Source organism: Fulmarus glacialis, unplaced genomic scaffold (assembly GCF_000690835.1).
Source record: "Fulmarus glacialis isolate BGI_N327 unplaced genomic scaffold, ASM69083v1 scaffold13110, whole genome shotgun sequence".
Classification (NCBI taxonomy): domain Eukaryota; kingdom Metazoa; phylum Chordata; class Aves; order Procellariiformes; family Procellariidae; genus Fulmarus; species Fulmarus glacialis.
The window spans coordinates 83815-97869 of NW_009189656.1; the positions used below are offsets into that span (position 1 = coordinate 83815).

The following is a 14055-nucleotide window of genomic DNA, read 5'->3' on the forward strand; positions in this document are numbered from 1 at the left end:
GGCTTGCTTTAATTCCTCCTAAAAAATAAACCTTGCAGAAGTAGAAAGGATTTAGGCAAATTTTAAGTAGAAGATGAACTAAGCGAGGAGCAAAGTCCCTGGTGCTGAACTTCACTGTCCCCAGATGAGTGCCACAGTAAAGATATGGATACCCCAAGGAAACTGCAAGATCGAGGCATTTGTGTAGTTGAAATGTGACATGAAATGATAGGAGGAGGCCAGAAAAAAAAACCTGAAAAAAAGAAACTAGGTGTGTAAAATATTACATTACAGCAAATATGTTTCTATATGGTTGCAAAATAAGTGTTCTCAGAAGACTTTACTGGGAATTTCTGGTCTCGTTTCTCTAAGTTGCTACGACAGGTGAAGGGTGGAGAGGGAAGAACTGTTAACATAAAAGTTGTTTTATGCAGTTAGTATTTGTAGAATTTTTAGGGCTGTGTATTGTTCTTCAATTGGATGGAAAATGTCAAAGGAAAGTGATGGTATACCACTTCAGAGATTTAAGGTAGTATCTAATGGCGTTAAGTGCTTATGGTATTCAATGCATAGAGTGCATAAGACATTTAATAGCCTGTTAATTCTTCTAAAATGGGTTTTATGATATAAAAGCTAAGAAAGACCGCATTAAATGAATACTAGCATGACACCATTGAACCCTGTCTGATGGGTGTCTTATGAATTAATTATTGATTAGCTATTATTATTATTATTAGCTACAAATCTAAAATTTTATTTTGAATCAGGAACAAATTTTGAACTTGAAAATACGTGAAATCACAGCATTTTAATGACTTACTCTATTTCAGTTGCCTTTTTTAAGTGTTTTTCACCTTTCTGCCTATGAAAATGCATGTTTTAAAATGTCCAGTGTTCTTTTATAATGTATATGTCCTTTTCAACTGTCTCCTACTTGATTATTCTCAGTTGATTTTTGCTCTTCTTTCAGGAAAAAATGTTATTACACTGACTGGAGGAGCAAAACCATGGGCAGGTTGGTGGGTGATGTGTAGCTTCTAATTTCGTCAGATAGTCACCCCGCTAAAGAAAATCCATTCGCAGTTGTAAATTTATCCAGGAAACTTGGAAAACTAGATTATTTTCCTGAAAACTCAAAATATGTTAGCTCAAAGTGTTAAAATATTCATCTGTAACAAGATGCAGTTCTTTAAAGCTTAGCCAGTTCTCATTTTAGAAACGCAGAAGTGTTTATGCCAGGAAAAAAAAAAAGGCCTTATCCTGGCAGCAAAGATTTAATACTGGAGCCGTCTCTACAGTTATGTCTGCTGTTAGCAAGGCATATTTCTTTAGCATGGAAGATACTTTCAAGGTGTATGTCTCAGATTCTGGTAGTCAGCTATTTCCTTAGACATGCAAACATAACTTCTCTCGTGATCACTCGTGATCACTTCTCTCTGGTGATCAGGACTAAATCAATGGCACACTCTGAAGGCTGTTTTGAATTTTTATTTGATAGCTGACAGAATAACTTGTATGCTGCAGTAAAAGCTGTTTAACTTTCTGGAAGGCAGACACATGCAAACTTCACCTGCGGCTGCTGCCATTGTTGCTGCTTCTGTCAGCCAGGAGAAGGGCACAAGAGGACACAGCAGTGGGCGAAGGGAGCCTGGGGGAGCTGGGGAGTGAGAACGGGGGACACTGTGAGCTGTAATCACTCCCCATTGCTCTAGTCAGACATAATGATGTCTTGTAAATCCTAATTACCTACAGAAGAGATATGAAAATTTTTACATGAGGGAAATCTCCTGAAACAGTTTTCTATCACGGGTTTTTGTGAGATGGATCTTGAGATGAGATTACATTTGATTTAGGTTCTCCTGTTGTTACCTTAGATGATGAAGAGCTCTCATTATTTCTCAGGAACAATTTAAGTAGTCTCATGATATCAGTTTGCAAGATGATCAGCTAATAAAGATAGACAAAGCACCGTTGAATGGTAAAGTGAGAAAACTTTAAATACATAAGCAGATAACATATATTGCAATACAACAATCTATAACATAAATTTACAACTGCGTTTTTCCTCTTCCCAGTCATTCACATGCTTGCTCCATTTTAGTGTGCAAAAATGTAAGTGATGTGCTTTGTAATGCAAAGGCAAAATCAACAAGCTTTACTGCAAAATTGTCTCATTTCATCTGTAATCCGTCTGGTGAGTCCTAGATATTAAATAAATTTATTTTCTTTATTTAGAAGGACAGATGTCTGAAACATGCAACTCAAGTTGCACATTACCTGTGCACCAAGTAATAAACAATTTTCATGCCAGATTGATTTTTCATTTGAGACAAATGTTTTTACCTGTGAGAATTTGGTGATGAATATTTTTCTGAATATTTCTCTGCCACTTCATACAATCCAGTGCACAACGGAAAAGTGTGAGGAAGAAAAAGAAGCTATCTCTAAAAATGAAAGCTAACTCTAAAATTCCTGTCATACACATCTCACCATTTTAACTTCTACTACTGTCATTGTTTCTTTGCACCTGACGACTTTTCAAACTTAACTGCTTCTCTGTAATTCATCAAATCTCTCATTTAATATTTCTAAGTTATTAAGTGGAGTTTACAAGAGCTACGGTATAGAACTATATTAAAATCTTTGTATATCAAAGGTAAAGTTGTAAGGCTATAGAGTTTCTATAATTTAAGAATATGAGGTAACAGTAGTATGTTAGACTCTGCTGTGGCATGTACACTTCTCCGAATTTATTGACATAGTTATATGGTAGATGTATATAGCTATAAATGTCCTGTAAAAAGTCTGCAAAAGATTATTAGGAGCATGAATGAAAGGACAAAAGATAAATGTAACTCTTACTGGTATAGTGTCTTTCTTATAAGTGATAGCTATGTGATATCTCTCTATTTCTTTATTTACATACCTTAAAAAAACCCCTTAACATTGTATTTAATCCTGTGAAGCTTGAATTCTATTCATAAGGCCACACTATAGAAATAATTTTATCATACTCCTTAAAAGCAATATTTGAAAAATCTTCAACAAATGTTTTCAAAGGAAAGGAATTTGCTAGAAGTGGGACATGCAAGTAATTAATGTAGGTATCAAAAATTGTCTGAACTCTTAGATTTAAGACTGAATAATCTAATGAATCAGTCTTGTATCTGCCATATCAGACACGCCGATTTCATGCTGGTTAAGAATGACGTTGAGGAAAAGAAAATTAGGAGACAGTTGCCTTAGTACGCAGCTTCACTCTGCCCACTGATATGTTGAAATAAATTTATACTTCTAAGGATAGAGAACCAAAAATGACTTTGTGTAGCAACTGAGCTGCAATAAGCCTGCTTTGCAAAAGGACTTTTCAAATCTTTTGGATTTCAATCTGCACACTGAAGTGAAATTGTTGATATCATTCCATCGAACAAATATAGTATTATTTTTTTCCTTTTTTGGTGACGATTGTGTCCATATATTGAATCTGTCGACGATAACATGTTTCACATTACAAAACGTACTACCATGCTTAGTAATTTGGTGGCATATGGTTGACAATTCTGGCCGCAGTCTTGTGTATTTTGGTCAATATATGAGAGATGCAAACACCGAGCAAAATACTGGGTGGCGATTGCTGTCAAAAATACCTAACATGCCTGAATTAAACAACTACCACTGATCATCTCGTTCCAGGAGTCTGATCAGATAATTCCAAATTCACCCATACTTTGTCTCTTTGCATTGCAGTCTGCTGAGTAAGCATAATTTGCAAGGGTTTTTGGACTAAACTAGTTCTGCAAAGGAGAACAACCAACCAAATAAAATGTAACAGTACAGCTGAGCATGAAAGTTGAGCAAAGCTCAAATTACAGGCATCTTCATAAAATATGGATTTTTATATCTGAGAATAAAATATATATGCATTTCAGAATAATATCCCATTGTCCAAGGTGCATAAAGTTACAATAGCGCCAGCTGGAATGGTTTCAAGAAGAGTGTACCTGAAGTGCTGCCCACATCTTTGCAGCACTGTTCCACTGGGACATTTTTGATCTCATTGCATGAACTCCTGACTTCATGAGTTACTTCACCAGACCAGCTCTGTCTGCTTTTACTCTTACTAGATAGACTGAATAGATTAAGTCAAGAATCCATTTCAATTGCTACTTTTAACCTAGACAGCCACTCTGAGTAAGAATGCTAATACTTAGTCCTATGATTTAGGCAAAAATGTGTCTGAAATTTGTTATCACTTTGAATGAAAGCTCCATAAAACTTCGGTTTTTTCTTTAATTGTAAAATAACGTAAGCCAAAAAAAGAGGCGTCTCTTGCTGGATTATTTTTGTACGGGGAGTGATGTGCTTTTCAGTTGAAATGTTCTATGCCATCTGAAGGCACTATGCTTTGGAGTGATCAACCATAAGCGATGTAATGAAAAAGCAATCACACCTTAGATAAAAAGCCTTTTTGCCTCAGAAGAGAAATTGCAAATGTAATGTGGACATAATCTTTTTATTTATTCCAATGCCGTTCTTCATTACTTTGCATGTTAAAAAGAGCAGACATGAATTTTAAAAAGGAGCTAATTTCTTTAATATAAAAATTATCTACTAGTTTTTTAGATTTTTGGAGGGGGAAAATGATCAAGGCTTTTTACGTAACCAATTCTAAAAGATTTTCATAATGAAGAATCTGAAATCAGATGCATTGTTTTTCTGTTCTTCTTCCTGATGCATGTGCATATTTTCCTCATTAAAGAAAAGCCTGGGTTTTGACTCTAAAAAAAAATCAGCTTGTGTACAACAGAAAAAAGGATGAAGAAAATAAAGTGAAAACTGTAATTACATACACTCTGTATGACTTTGTACCGAGAGAACTTCCGCTACAACCAATAAGATAATCAACTTGCACAGTGAGGTATTATTTGAGTAAAGGAGACACTTAAGGGAGGCGCCTGCCTGGGACCTGTATTCTGTGTTTCAACTTTATGAACATAGTTATGTTCTTTGGCTCATAATGCTTAGTGTCAAATAGAGTGGTGTCCCTCAAGTGCAGTACGAGTTACATACGGAGTGTGCACCAGAACCTTGGCAATATATAGCAAGAAGAAAATTTTGAGAATTTTAAATGTTAATGTAAAATTCTGATCCCACATTTGGCTTAGATTTCTGTCTGACACGGTGTCAGATAGGGGTAGAACTTTTTTTTGCTGATGTTGATCATGAGGTATATTTTCATATAGGTGGCTTTGCTGCCTGAGAGCAACTTACTATGTCATCACTTATTAATCTTCATTATGAAATGGGTAGCTGTGCTTCTGCTTAGCACAGGCAATTAAGTATTCACCTCAGATAAAAAAAAAATTATACTTAGCTTTACACTTTTTGTGGATATAAGATATATATGCTTTATATATCATACATACATATTCATTGAGTAAGGCCCAAATCCCGCTGAAAAAATATTTAGGGTTATGTTTTTCTAAAATTCAGACTTTTTCTGGATCTCTGATATGCTTATGGTGTCATAATGTAGCACTCATGTAATATGAAATCTACTCCTTAAATACCCATATTTTATTGCAGTTGAATATGAAAAAAATATAGGTCAGCAAGAAATGCAAAATTGAAATAATAAGAAGGTAACTTCTAGTACTTGCTTGAAAATTAGCTGCACTTCACTAGGTTTTCCCCTGTATAAACCATGTCCTGAGATACTATTTAGGCAAGTTGCCAGCGGAAGAAATCCCTTTTTGTTACCAGTATATAATCTAATCAAGGATACAAAAATCGTGGTGTTTGTGTTTTATAATGTCAATTTTTAGGAAACTGCGTGAAGCCATACCTATTTTTTTGTCTAAAGACTGTATAGCCATTTCTGTATAACGTATCCTTTACTTTATTTGATGTTTAGGTATACATTTTTATAAGGCAATATCGGCCCTTGGATTTTGATGAAAATTCTGCAGGGCAAGGCTTTATTGAAATCAGAAAACCATAAAAATTTGATCCTGAGCTATCTCCTATTTGCTTTAAAATTTTATGAATTTTAGTGTTCGAGTTGCCAGGCGAGAGAGGGAGGGAGGAGGAGTAACACTTGCCTTGTCCAGAGGGGCTAGAGAAAGTAATTAGATATATTCTTGAGTAAGGCATAAGCATCCACAGTTCTGCCAGATGAACTACCTTGGAAAATCATTTACCCCGGTCTCAATACTGCAGTCCCATCTCAAACCATAATCCCACTAATTTTAGGATGAGTTGTACTTGAGTAAAGTGTGCAAGATAGATCACAAATAAATACCGCTAACTTTACTCTTAACTCCTTATTTTCTTTTATTTACTTAATGTGGAAGTTTCCTGCTTTCATTTCATTTCTAGTATGATGTCACTAAATACGCAATGTTGGAGCTAGAAATAACAAGCACGTAAGAGCATGTAAGTCTGATTTCTTATTGTCTCAGTTTGCAGAGAAATATGAGAGAGCTGAAAAGTTGGTTGCCCAGAAATCCGATGAAGCTTGATAAGGAGGCCCTACCTGATCTGGAAGAAACAGATTGCTACACAGCACCCTTTAGCCGTGCACGCATACACCAGTAAGTGCTGGAACTGGAAAGGCAGTGCCAGAGACCATAAGGATTTTTTATTTTCTCACTTCTAAGCAAGTACCATAGAGGCAGCCGTTAACAGATGGTCACTGGCAGATACCCAGTATCATATTTGATATTTTCTATGGGTTTTCTCTTAAAGCCAAAATCTACTCACTGTTACTTGCTATTTGACGGTCACTCAGTAGTATAGGCAAAAATTTCACTGAAAAATGAACGCTGCCTTTTTGGTTTAGAAGTTTTTCTTTCCATTACATTACAAAATGCAAATACTTGCTCAAGTTTGCTTTGCTTAATTACATATTTTACTTAGGCAAAACCTGAGACAGCTGTTGAAATTGGAAACCCTTGGAAACCAGTGATGATTTTTTTCTTTCTTATCAGATCTGCATTTTAAAAATGCTTTTGTCTCTGAAAGTATAAATATATATTCACCAAATAAAAACTGTATGTGTTCAAATAGCATGTTGGTGATGATGTAGTTTAACTGTGTTATAAATTTTTTCAGGACCCAAAAAGTAAGACTCGAAAATTCTGGCTGTTTCTTCATTTTAAAAGTATTTTGTGATAATTCTTTTAGGAGAGAAAAGTTCATTTAAAATAGAAGTATAAATTAGGCTAAATAGTAATTTTTTTTTCTCAGTAAAGAAGCTATATGCTAGTGGACTGACTTTACCCTGGAAAGATAGAGTAATTGCATTATAATCTCAATTTTTGTTTCAGTAATTGACTATATTGCATTGGATCAATCACCTGGTTTTGGTGTTATTTCTCAACCAGCTCAGCTGGCGTTATCAACTGTAATAGCATCACTTTTGGCACAGCTGAGTAGGCAAAAGCTCCTGCATGTCAGATTTCTGGTGTCCAGAAATCAGAGCCATCTGAGAAAGGATGCTTTATGTGGCTCCATCCTAGGATTCTCTAAGGGAAAGTGATTGTGGAGCTGCTACTTAAGTGTCCAGTGCATGGAGATAATTGTTTTTTCTAAATAGTGTTTCTGGTAGTTCCATGACACAGACATCTGCCAACTCATAAGTAACTTGAATTCGAGAACAACCACTGCTTCTGAAGATCTTTTTTTAGTTAATTATATCCAGAACAGAAATTACCTAGATAGTAGGATATTTTAGAATTTAGTTTTAGTTGCTCTGTTTTCCCAACAATAATCTGTGATGATGATAAATTTATTGGACGTGAGAAGATGCTCTATGGATGTAAAATCTTATATCTTGTGCAGTAACCAAGGAGGGTAAAGATCCAATAAATCACTGTAAGAAGAAAACACTTGAGCAGCTATGTTTCAACACCTGTGCATTGTTTGAATATTAAAAGGCATTAATTATTTTAATAGTTTTACGATAAACAACAAAGACAGCTTCTTCAGCAATTCTACAAGAAGTAGAATCGTGCATCACATGCTACAGAGAACTAAGTATGAAGATGGAAAATCCAAAATGGGTGAGAATGCTGTATTTTTTCCTAACCTGAAGTTATAAAAGTTTTGTATCTTTACTTGCCTGGAAAACTATCGTTTGAGTAAACTCTATTATTAATTTCGCCATTCCTTGAAATCTTTTTATTCACTCAGTAACAGAGTTGAAGCAATGTCACATCAATTATTTTCTTAAATAACTCAGTGAAAATTGGCAATATTTTTCACCTAATTACTCATTCTTTAAAATAAATCAGAGAGATTATGATAACTTTATGTGATCAAGAGCCACAATAAAGATAACATATACCTCAGAAAACTGTCAAGTGTTTTCTAGGACTGGTCCTAGTAGTTCTGCTACTACCCAGCAGTTCCAGTCCAGCAGAATCCATGTGAGCTACACTTAACTTACTTGAGGTCTCCATGCGGCTCAGAGACAGTTGACTTGAAGACTAAATTCAGTTTATATCAACTCTCCTATTACAGTATTATTTTTTTAGAAGGTCTAACTATTCATTTTTATTTGCAATGAACAGGGGATGTATGTATGATTTCCTATTTTCTTTGCAGGAATTAAATTAAGAATTAAATATATATAGGCATGCTTAAAACCTTATACTTAAGGAGATGATAGAAATTACAGAAAGTTGTTGCTTGAGTTTCTGAAGAAAAGCAGTAGTAAGAAAAACATAGAAAACAAGGGTTCAAATCTAATGCCTTTGAAGTGATGATGGCAAATTTCATTACAAGATTAGTTTAGCATAATTTGTATATTTGAATGGACAAATCTGAAATCTGTCACAAGTACGTATTTCTTGGGGCAACTGTTGGCTATGGGTGTGTGCTTACAGGCTACTGAATCTTTTTATTATAATTATTAATGGTTATTTATTATTTATTTTTTATAATCTGCTTTGATAGTACAACAAATCTGTTTTTAGGAAGACTCTAGGAACTGATCCAAAATGCTGTAGCCAGTACGGTGCAGAGCACTGCTCTGATACAAACTCCTTCAGCTGGCTTATATGTAAAAATAACAACAGGTTAGCTTTTAAACCTGCAGGGGTTTTGCTGCCTCAAGGATTGTCTGTCCATACCACTCTCTGTGTATGTCAGATCATCTGGTCACCCATAAAATCTGTATCATTTGCTCCGATGAATACAACATGAATGTAACTATCTTCTCACACTTGATCTGGCATGAGCACCCAACCCTGAGAGAAAAGTTGCAGACATCGGCCCTCAGAAAGTTGCTGTAGTTTGACAGAGCCAGAAATCTCAAGGGATCAGCACGACCTGCACAAACAGATGGTGGGGTTATTGATTATTGACATGTTTAGCAGCATCCTGAGCATCTAATATTAAGTTACATTCTCAATATGTAACTTGAAATCTCGCACTGCTTGAAATTAACGTGTATAAAAAATTGATATCAGAATTAATGCTTTTTTGCTTTTTAGGTATTAATAGATTACTAAATAATGGAACATATGAAGCAGCATTTCCACCGCATGAGGTAACCTGGTTAATTTTGTATTTGTCTTTATATTTAGATTAAAGCTTGCATTAATGTTTTGAGATCCTACTTTATTTTTAATTTTGTCCTGTAAACTTTTAATTTCACTATGTAATCTGTTGAGAATTTTTTTTTTATTTATAGCTCTTACTTTCATATTGGCTTGTTAATTTTTTCTTATATAATGCATTATAATAGCTTCCTGAAGCATTTTCTTACTGAACTAGAATATTAGAATCCTTTTTTTATTTTTATGAACCGGACATTGCCTGTGGAGTTCTTAATGAGAGTATCATTTTTTCCAAATCTGTTCCAATTAGTTGTATTAAATTATTTTTGCCTGCCACCTACAAAATGTTCTGTTTTTCTAATAGCTTGCGCACTTGATCACAGTTAGGGAGACTGGTTAATTATTTCCCATTTAGTCTTTTCTGAATAGTTCTGGATAACTTCTACTTGACGATATCTTCTTCAGTAGGTTAAAGTCTACTGAAGACTGTAAACCTGTGAAGTAAATGAAAAACTTGTGTTTGGCTTCAGAGGGTTTTCAGACAGTCTTTGTGTATTGACAAGAAAGAAGTAAGCCGCACATCTTCAGTCATTTTAAATGCCATCAGTAGCATGGTAATTGCAGCTGTGAACCCTGTTGATTGCTTGAGCTGAATATTGTGGCTTGGTCTCATGTTTCAAAGGACTGACCTGTGCTTTACAAATTGCTGAGAGTAATTTTTTTATATGGTATTAATAATTAAATACCGAGAATATGGAGAAGAAATATTTTAGGTAAATAACTGAACATCATTGTTAACGCTTCAGCTGTGCAGTACTGACTTCAGGGAAAAGCTGGCCATACTACCAGGAAAACATGTGAAGCTTTCTCTGGCTGTTAAAACCATGCTGTCGTATCCATTTTATGTGTATGTTCCTTTGTTATGGCATAAGCTACTGTTTCGAAGTTTCAGTTAAGGTTAATGAAGTCATATTTTAAAATCACTCTTACCTTAATTGATGCTTGACTGGTGCTAAGGGCTAGTGGTTGAACACCCTCTTTTTTTTTTTTTTTTCTTTATCACATGAGCAAATGAGGGTGAAAATTCGTTCCCAGTGGGAATGCTGAGACTCGAACTCTGTTATGGATAAACAGTGCAGAAAGAAGCAGGGAAAAAAAAAATATTTAAAAATATGCAATACTGCGTAATGCTTTATGCATTGCAGTCATTCATCCAGGTGACTGTGAGCATAAGTCGATGTTCTGTTCCTACGTGTTCCCGGACATTGCAAAGGTCACACTCTGTTTTGACGTTTTTTGTACACTTCTTGCTGACTGTAATGAGAAATTAGTAGAATTGGACTCTTTGCTATGTTTAGCTTTGTTTTTAACTCATTCTTAAACCAGAGGGTCAGCAGATTGCAACAAGTAAATAGTGTTCTTTCAATTGTGGGGAATGCTCAAGATTTCAAATAAATGGTAAAAAACTAAATGGCTAAATTACTTGGATCTACCAAGGTCAAGAATCTGTCTGATTGCTAACTTTGAAGTTCTGCTCTGGGGAGCTCTGTGCTCTTCCCAAGAAATTATTTGGCTCACTTGCAGTTATTTGATGAAAGAATTTCTTTACCATAACTAAGTAGTGGGTTTTTTGGGAGGGAGAAGTTCAACTGAAGGAGATGTCCTGCTTCGGAATTGGAGTAAAATTACAAATACAAGAGATTCTGATTAGGATTGTTCTAATGAACCTGTGTGTTACCTTTTGACTGCTGAGTATGAGGCTATTCTTTCAGGCTGTCAGGCGGTCTGTAAATGTCAGGCATGGCCTGGAAGTACTCCTTTTGGGTCAGACTGACGCTGTGTTTTGCTTTTAACGCCTCTGAGCATCCTGTGTAGGTTTCAAAATAACGCCAGTTCTGTTGTTTCCATCATCTTTGAAAACACTTACCGCAGAAAGACTATGGTTTTCTATACTTTTAAACAGGAGTTAAATAAAGTTACAGAAAATGTCTAGGAGAAGAGAACCGAGCTGACATACTAGAAATTTCTGAAATTTTATAAGAGAGAAAAGAAGATAACGCAAACACATCTCAAAAAAATTTGAAAAATTGAAATAGGTGGAAGCATACAAATGAGCATGTATTAGTGAAATAGAAACACTGTACTTGATGCCATATAAGAGTTGAGTAGTTCTGTATAGTCTTGTACTAGTATGGTTCTATCATTAATTCTTAGAGAAACTGGCCATTTCAGAAGCATATGTGACCATATCTCTTCCGTCAGGCTTACTGTTAGCTCCAGATGACATATCCTAGAGATGTCCATAATATGAGACCTATTTATTAAAAATAGTGAACTCCTCATTTAAAATTATAATCAAATACCTAAGAAATGTGTATCTTTCCCATAGTGCCTAGTAGTATATTTTTATTTCTTTGCATTTTTCAGGGAAGCCACAAAAGCAGACATCCCATCAAAACACATGGAGCTCAGAATCACAGACATCTCTTATATGAGCGTTGGGCACGGTGGGGAATGTGGTACAAATACCAACCTCTCGATTTAATCAGGTATTAGTACTTTGAAGAGTGGCTTCTTTCTGTGATACAAATTATCTGGTAACAGTGCATTAACCATACTGCTAAATTCCTCATCCTTATGCTTTCCTGTAAAATTTAGCTATTAGGTATTATCAGATAAGATTGGAATTCTTTAAGTTGCTTCTTTTGGGTGCTCTTTTGTGCAGGGCTATTAATTTCAAATGAGGCTGCATAAAAGGCATGTAGATCCAGCTGCTTGACAATTTGCAGTGTGAAACTTAAAATACAAACCCATGAAGTGATCTGCTGATCAGAGACACTTGCCTCTCATGAAAGCACCTTTGAGAGCAAAGACCCACATGGACAGTCAGAGTTACCAGATCCAGTGGAGAGAAAATGCAGCCTAACTGTTACATTTCCACGTGGGTTTAAATAAACTTCCATTTATATATTGTATAATTAATGTCATAGATTACCAAATATAAAGCAGAGAAATATATGTGATTGAAGTTAAATAATTGTGATGTTTGGGTTTCATACTTTCCTCATCTTTGACATTTAATACCAATAATTCATTTTTCCTTGCTGTAAGCTTTTATTCCTGATCTGACAGTCATAACCAATCATTGTGCCCAATATTGTTCCACTGAAGGCTGTGGAGCTAAACATGTGCCATGGGACAATTTTGTGCTGATCAAATAGTATTACCCATGACTGACTTTCTGATCACTGCTGCTTCATCTCCTAGCAACTGATACCCATGTTTTGAAGAATTAAAGCTCAATCTTCAACTTGTGTTTTCAATCCATTGTTTTCTCTAATAATAGTTAGATAATCATGTAATATGACATATTTCAATCATAAATGCTTTTTATAATGGAATACTTAAGTCATACCAACTTACTTTATCCCTTTCCAGAAATGTTTTCTGTGTGTATATATATCTATCTCTGTGTGTGCAAATAAAATGTCCTACATTTAATAATGTTGAAACTAGTACATCTACTCAGTTACTGCAAGGACATGAAAATTACAGAGCATTTCAGTTATATCCTTGTAAAATATATGTTCTGGTAAGTCTGCAATTAGTGCCACTAGAGTGCTATGCTAGCCTGAAATAAAACGTTTTGGTAAACTGACAATAATTTTACCACAAACTTGTAATTGGTAGTTCCTTATTAGAATTATGCTACTACTGTGAAGATAGATAGAGGTCACCATAAGTTTTAACTTTAAACAATGTATGTGTTTCCTTTTCCTGTTCATGTAGGCGATATTTTGGTGAAAAAATTGGACTGTATTTTGCCTGGTTGGGGTGGTATACTGGAATGCTTATTCAAAAAGCTCTTTGTTTTCCTTTATGGATTATTTACGATGGATTCCAGCCAAGTAAGGTAAAATCCCATTTAAAAACATAATAGCCTGTTGAAAATTAAGAACAGTCTGGTACAACTGAGATCATTATTATACTTATAAATGCTTTCCAGATATGGTAATCATGTAAAAATAACCAAATAAAACACTGAGTTCTTCAGTCAAGTGTGTCCACTTTGTATATCTGTTTTGCATCAAGCTGGATGCATACTGTTCACAGCAAGTGCTCTTACCCCTGCATCAGCAGTGGTTCCCATTCTGTCTGTAAGGAAAAACAGCAAGTACCAATTCTAATGTCGTAGGTACTGCACTGGTTGTCATTCTAGTCAAGGCTAATGGGTGAAAAAACAGTCAGATATACTCCCTGTTTACTTCTGTCTTGCCTGTAACTTCCAGACTGTAGTACAGTTGCTAAACTTCAACTTACTTTTGTCTATGCCTTTTTTTTTTCTCCCAGTGGTAATAGTGGCACACTTTGAGTCTAGCAAAATTCTTAACTATGTCAGTGTAAACTGCAGCCAGGAGACCCAGCTTCAGGGAGATTACAGCCACATGAAATGAGCCTGGTTTTCAAGTTTCCCGCTGTTGTGATTTTGCTCTGAGAGGGGTTTATGTCAATT

At 35.2% G+C, this 14055-nt stretch overlaps 1 protein-coding gene across 1 annotated transcript in view; it reads left to right on the forward strand.

Annotated features, from left to right (window-relative positions):
* The window catches only part of LOC104080524 (anoctamin-3-like), a gene marked incomplete at its 3' end in the record, with an annotated part of 48309 nt that extends 34854 nt beyond the window's left edge, over positions 1-13455 (forward strand). The window contains 7 exon segments of the mRNA XM_009582945.1: positions 950-994; positions 6441-6572; positions 7936-8042; positions 9477-9532; positions 11970-12091; positions 13332-13403; positions 13405-13455. Of these exon segments, the coding sequence (XP_009581240.1) occupies positions 950-994; positions 6441-6572; positions 7936-8042; positions 9477-9532; positions 11970-12091; positions 13332-13403; positions 13405-13455 (585 nt within the window).
* Positions 13456-14055: the final 600 nt, after the last annotated feature.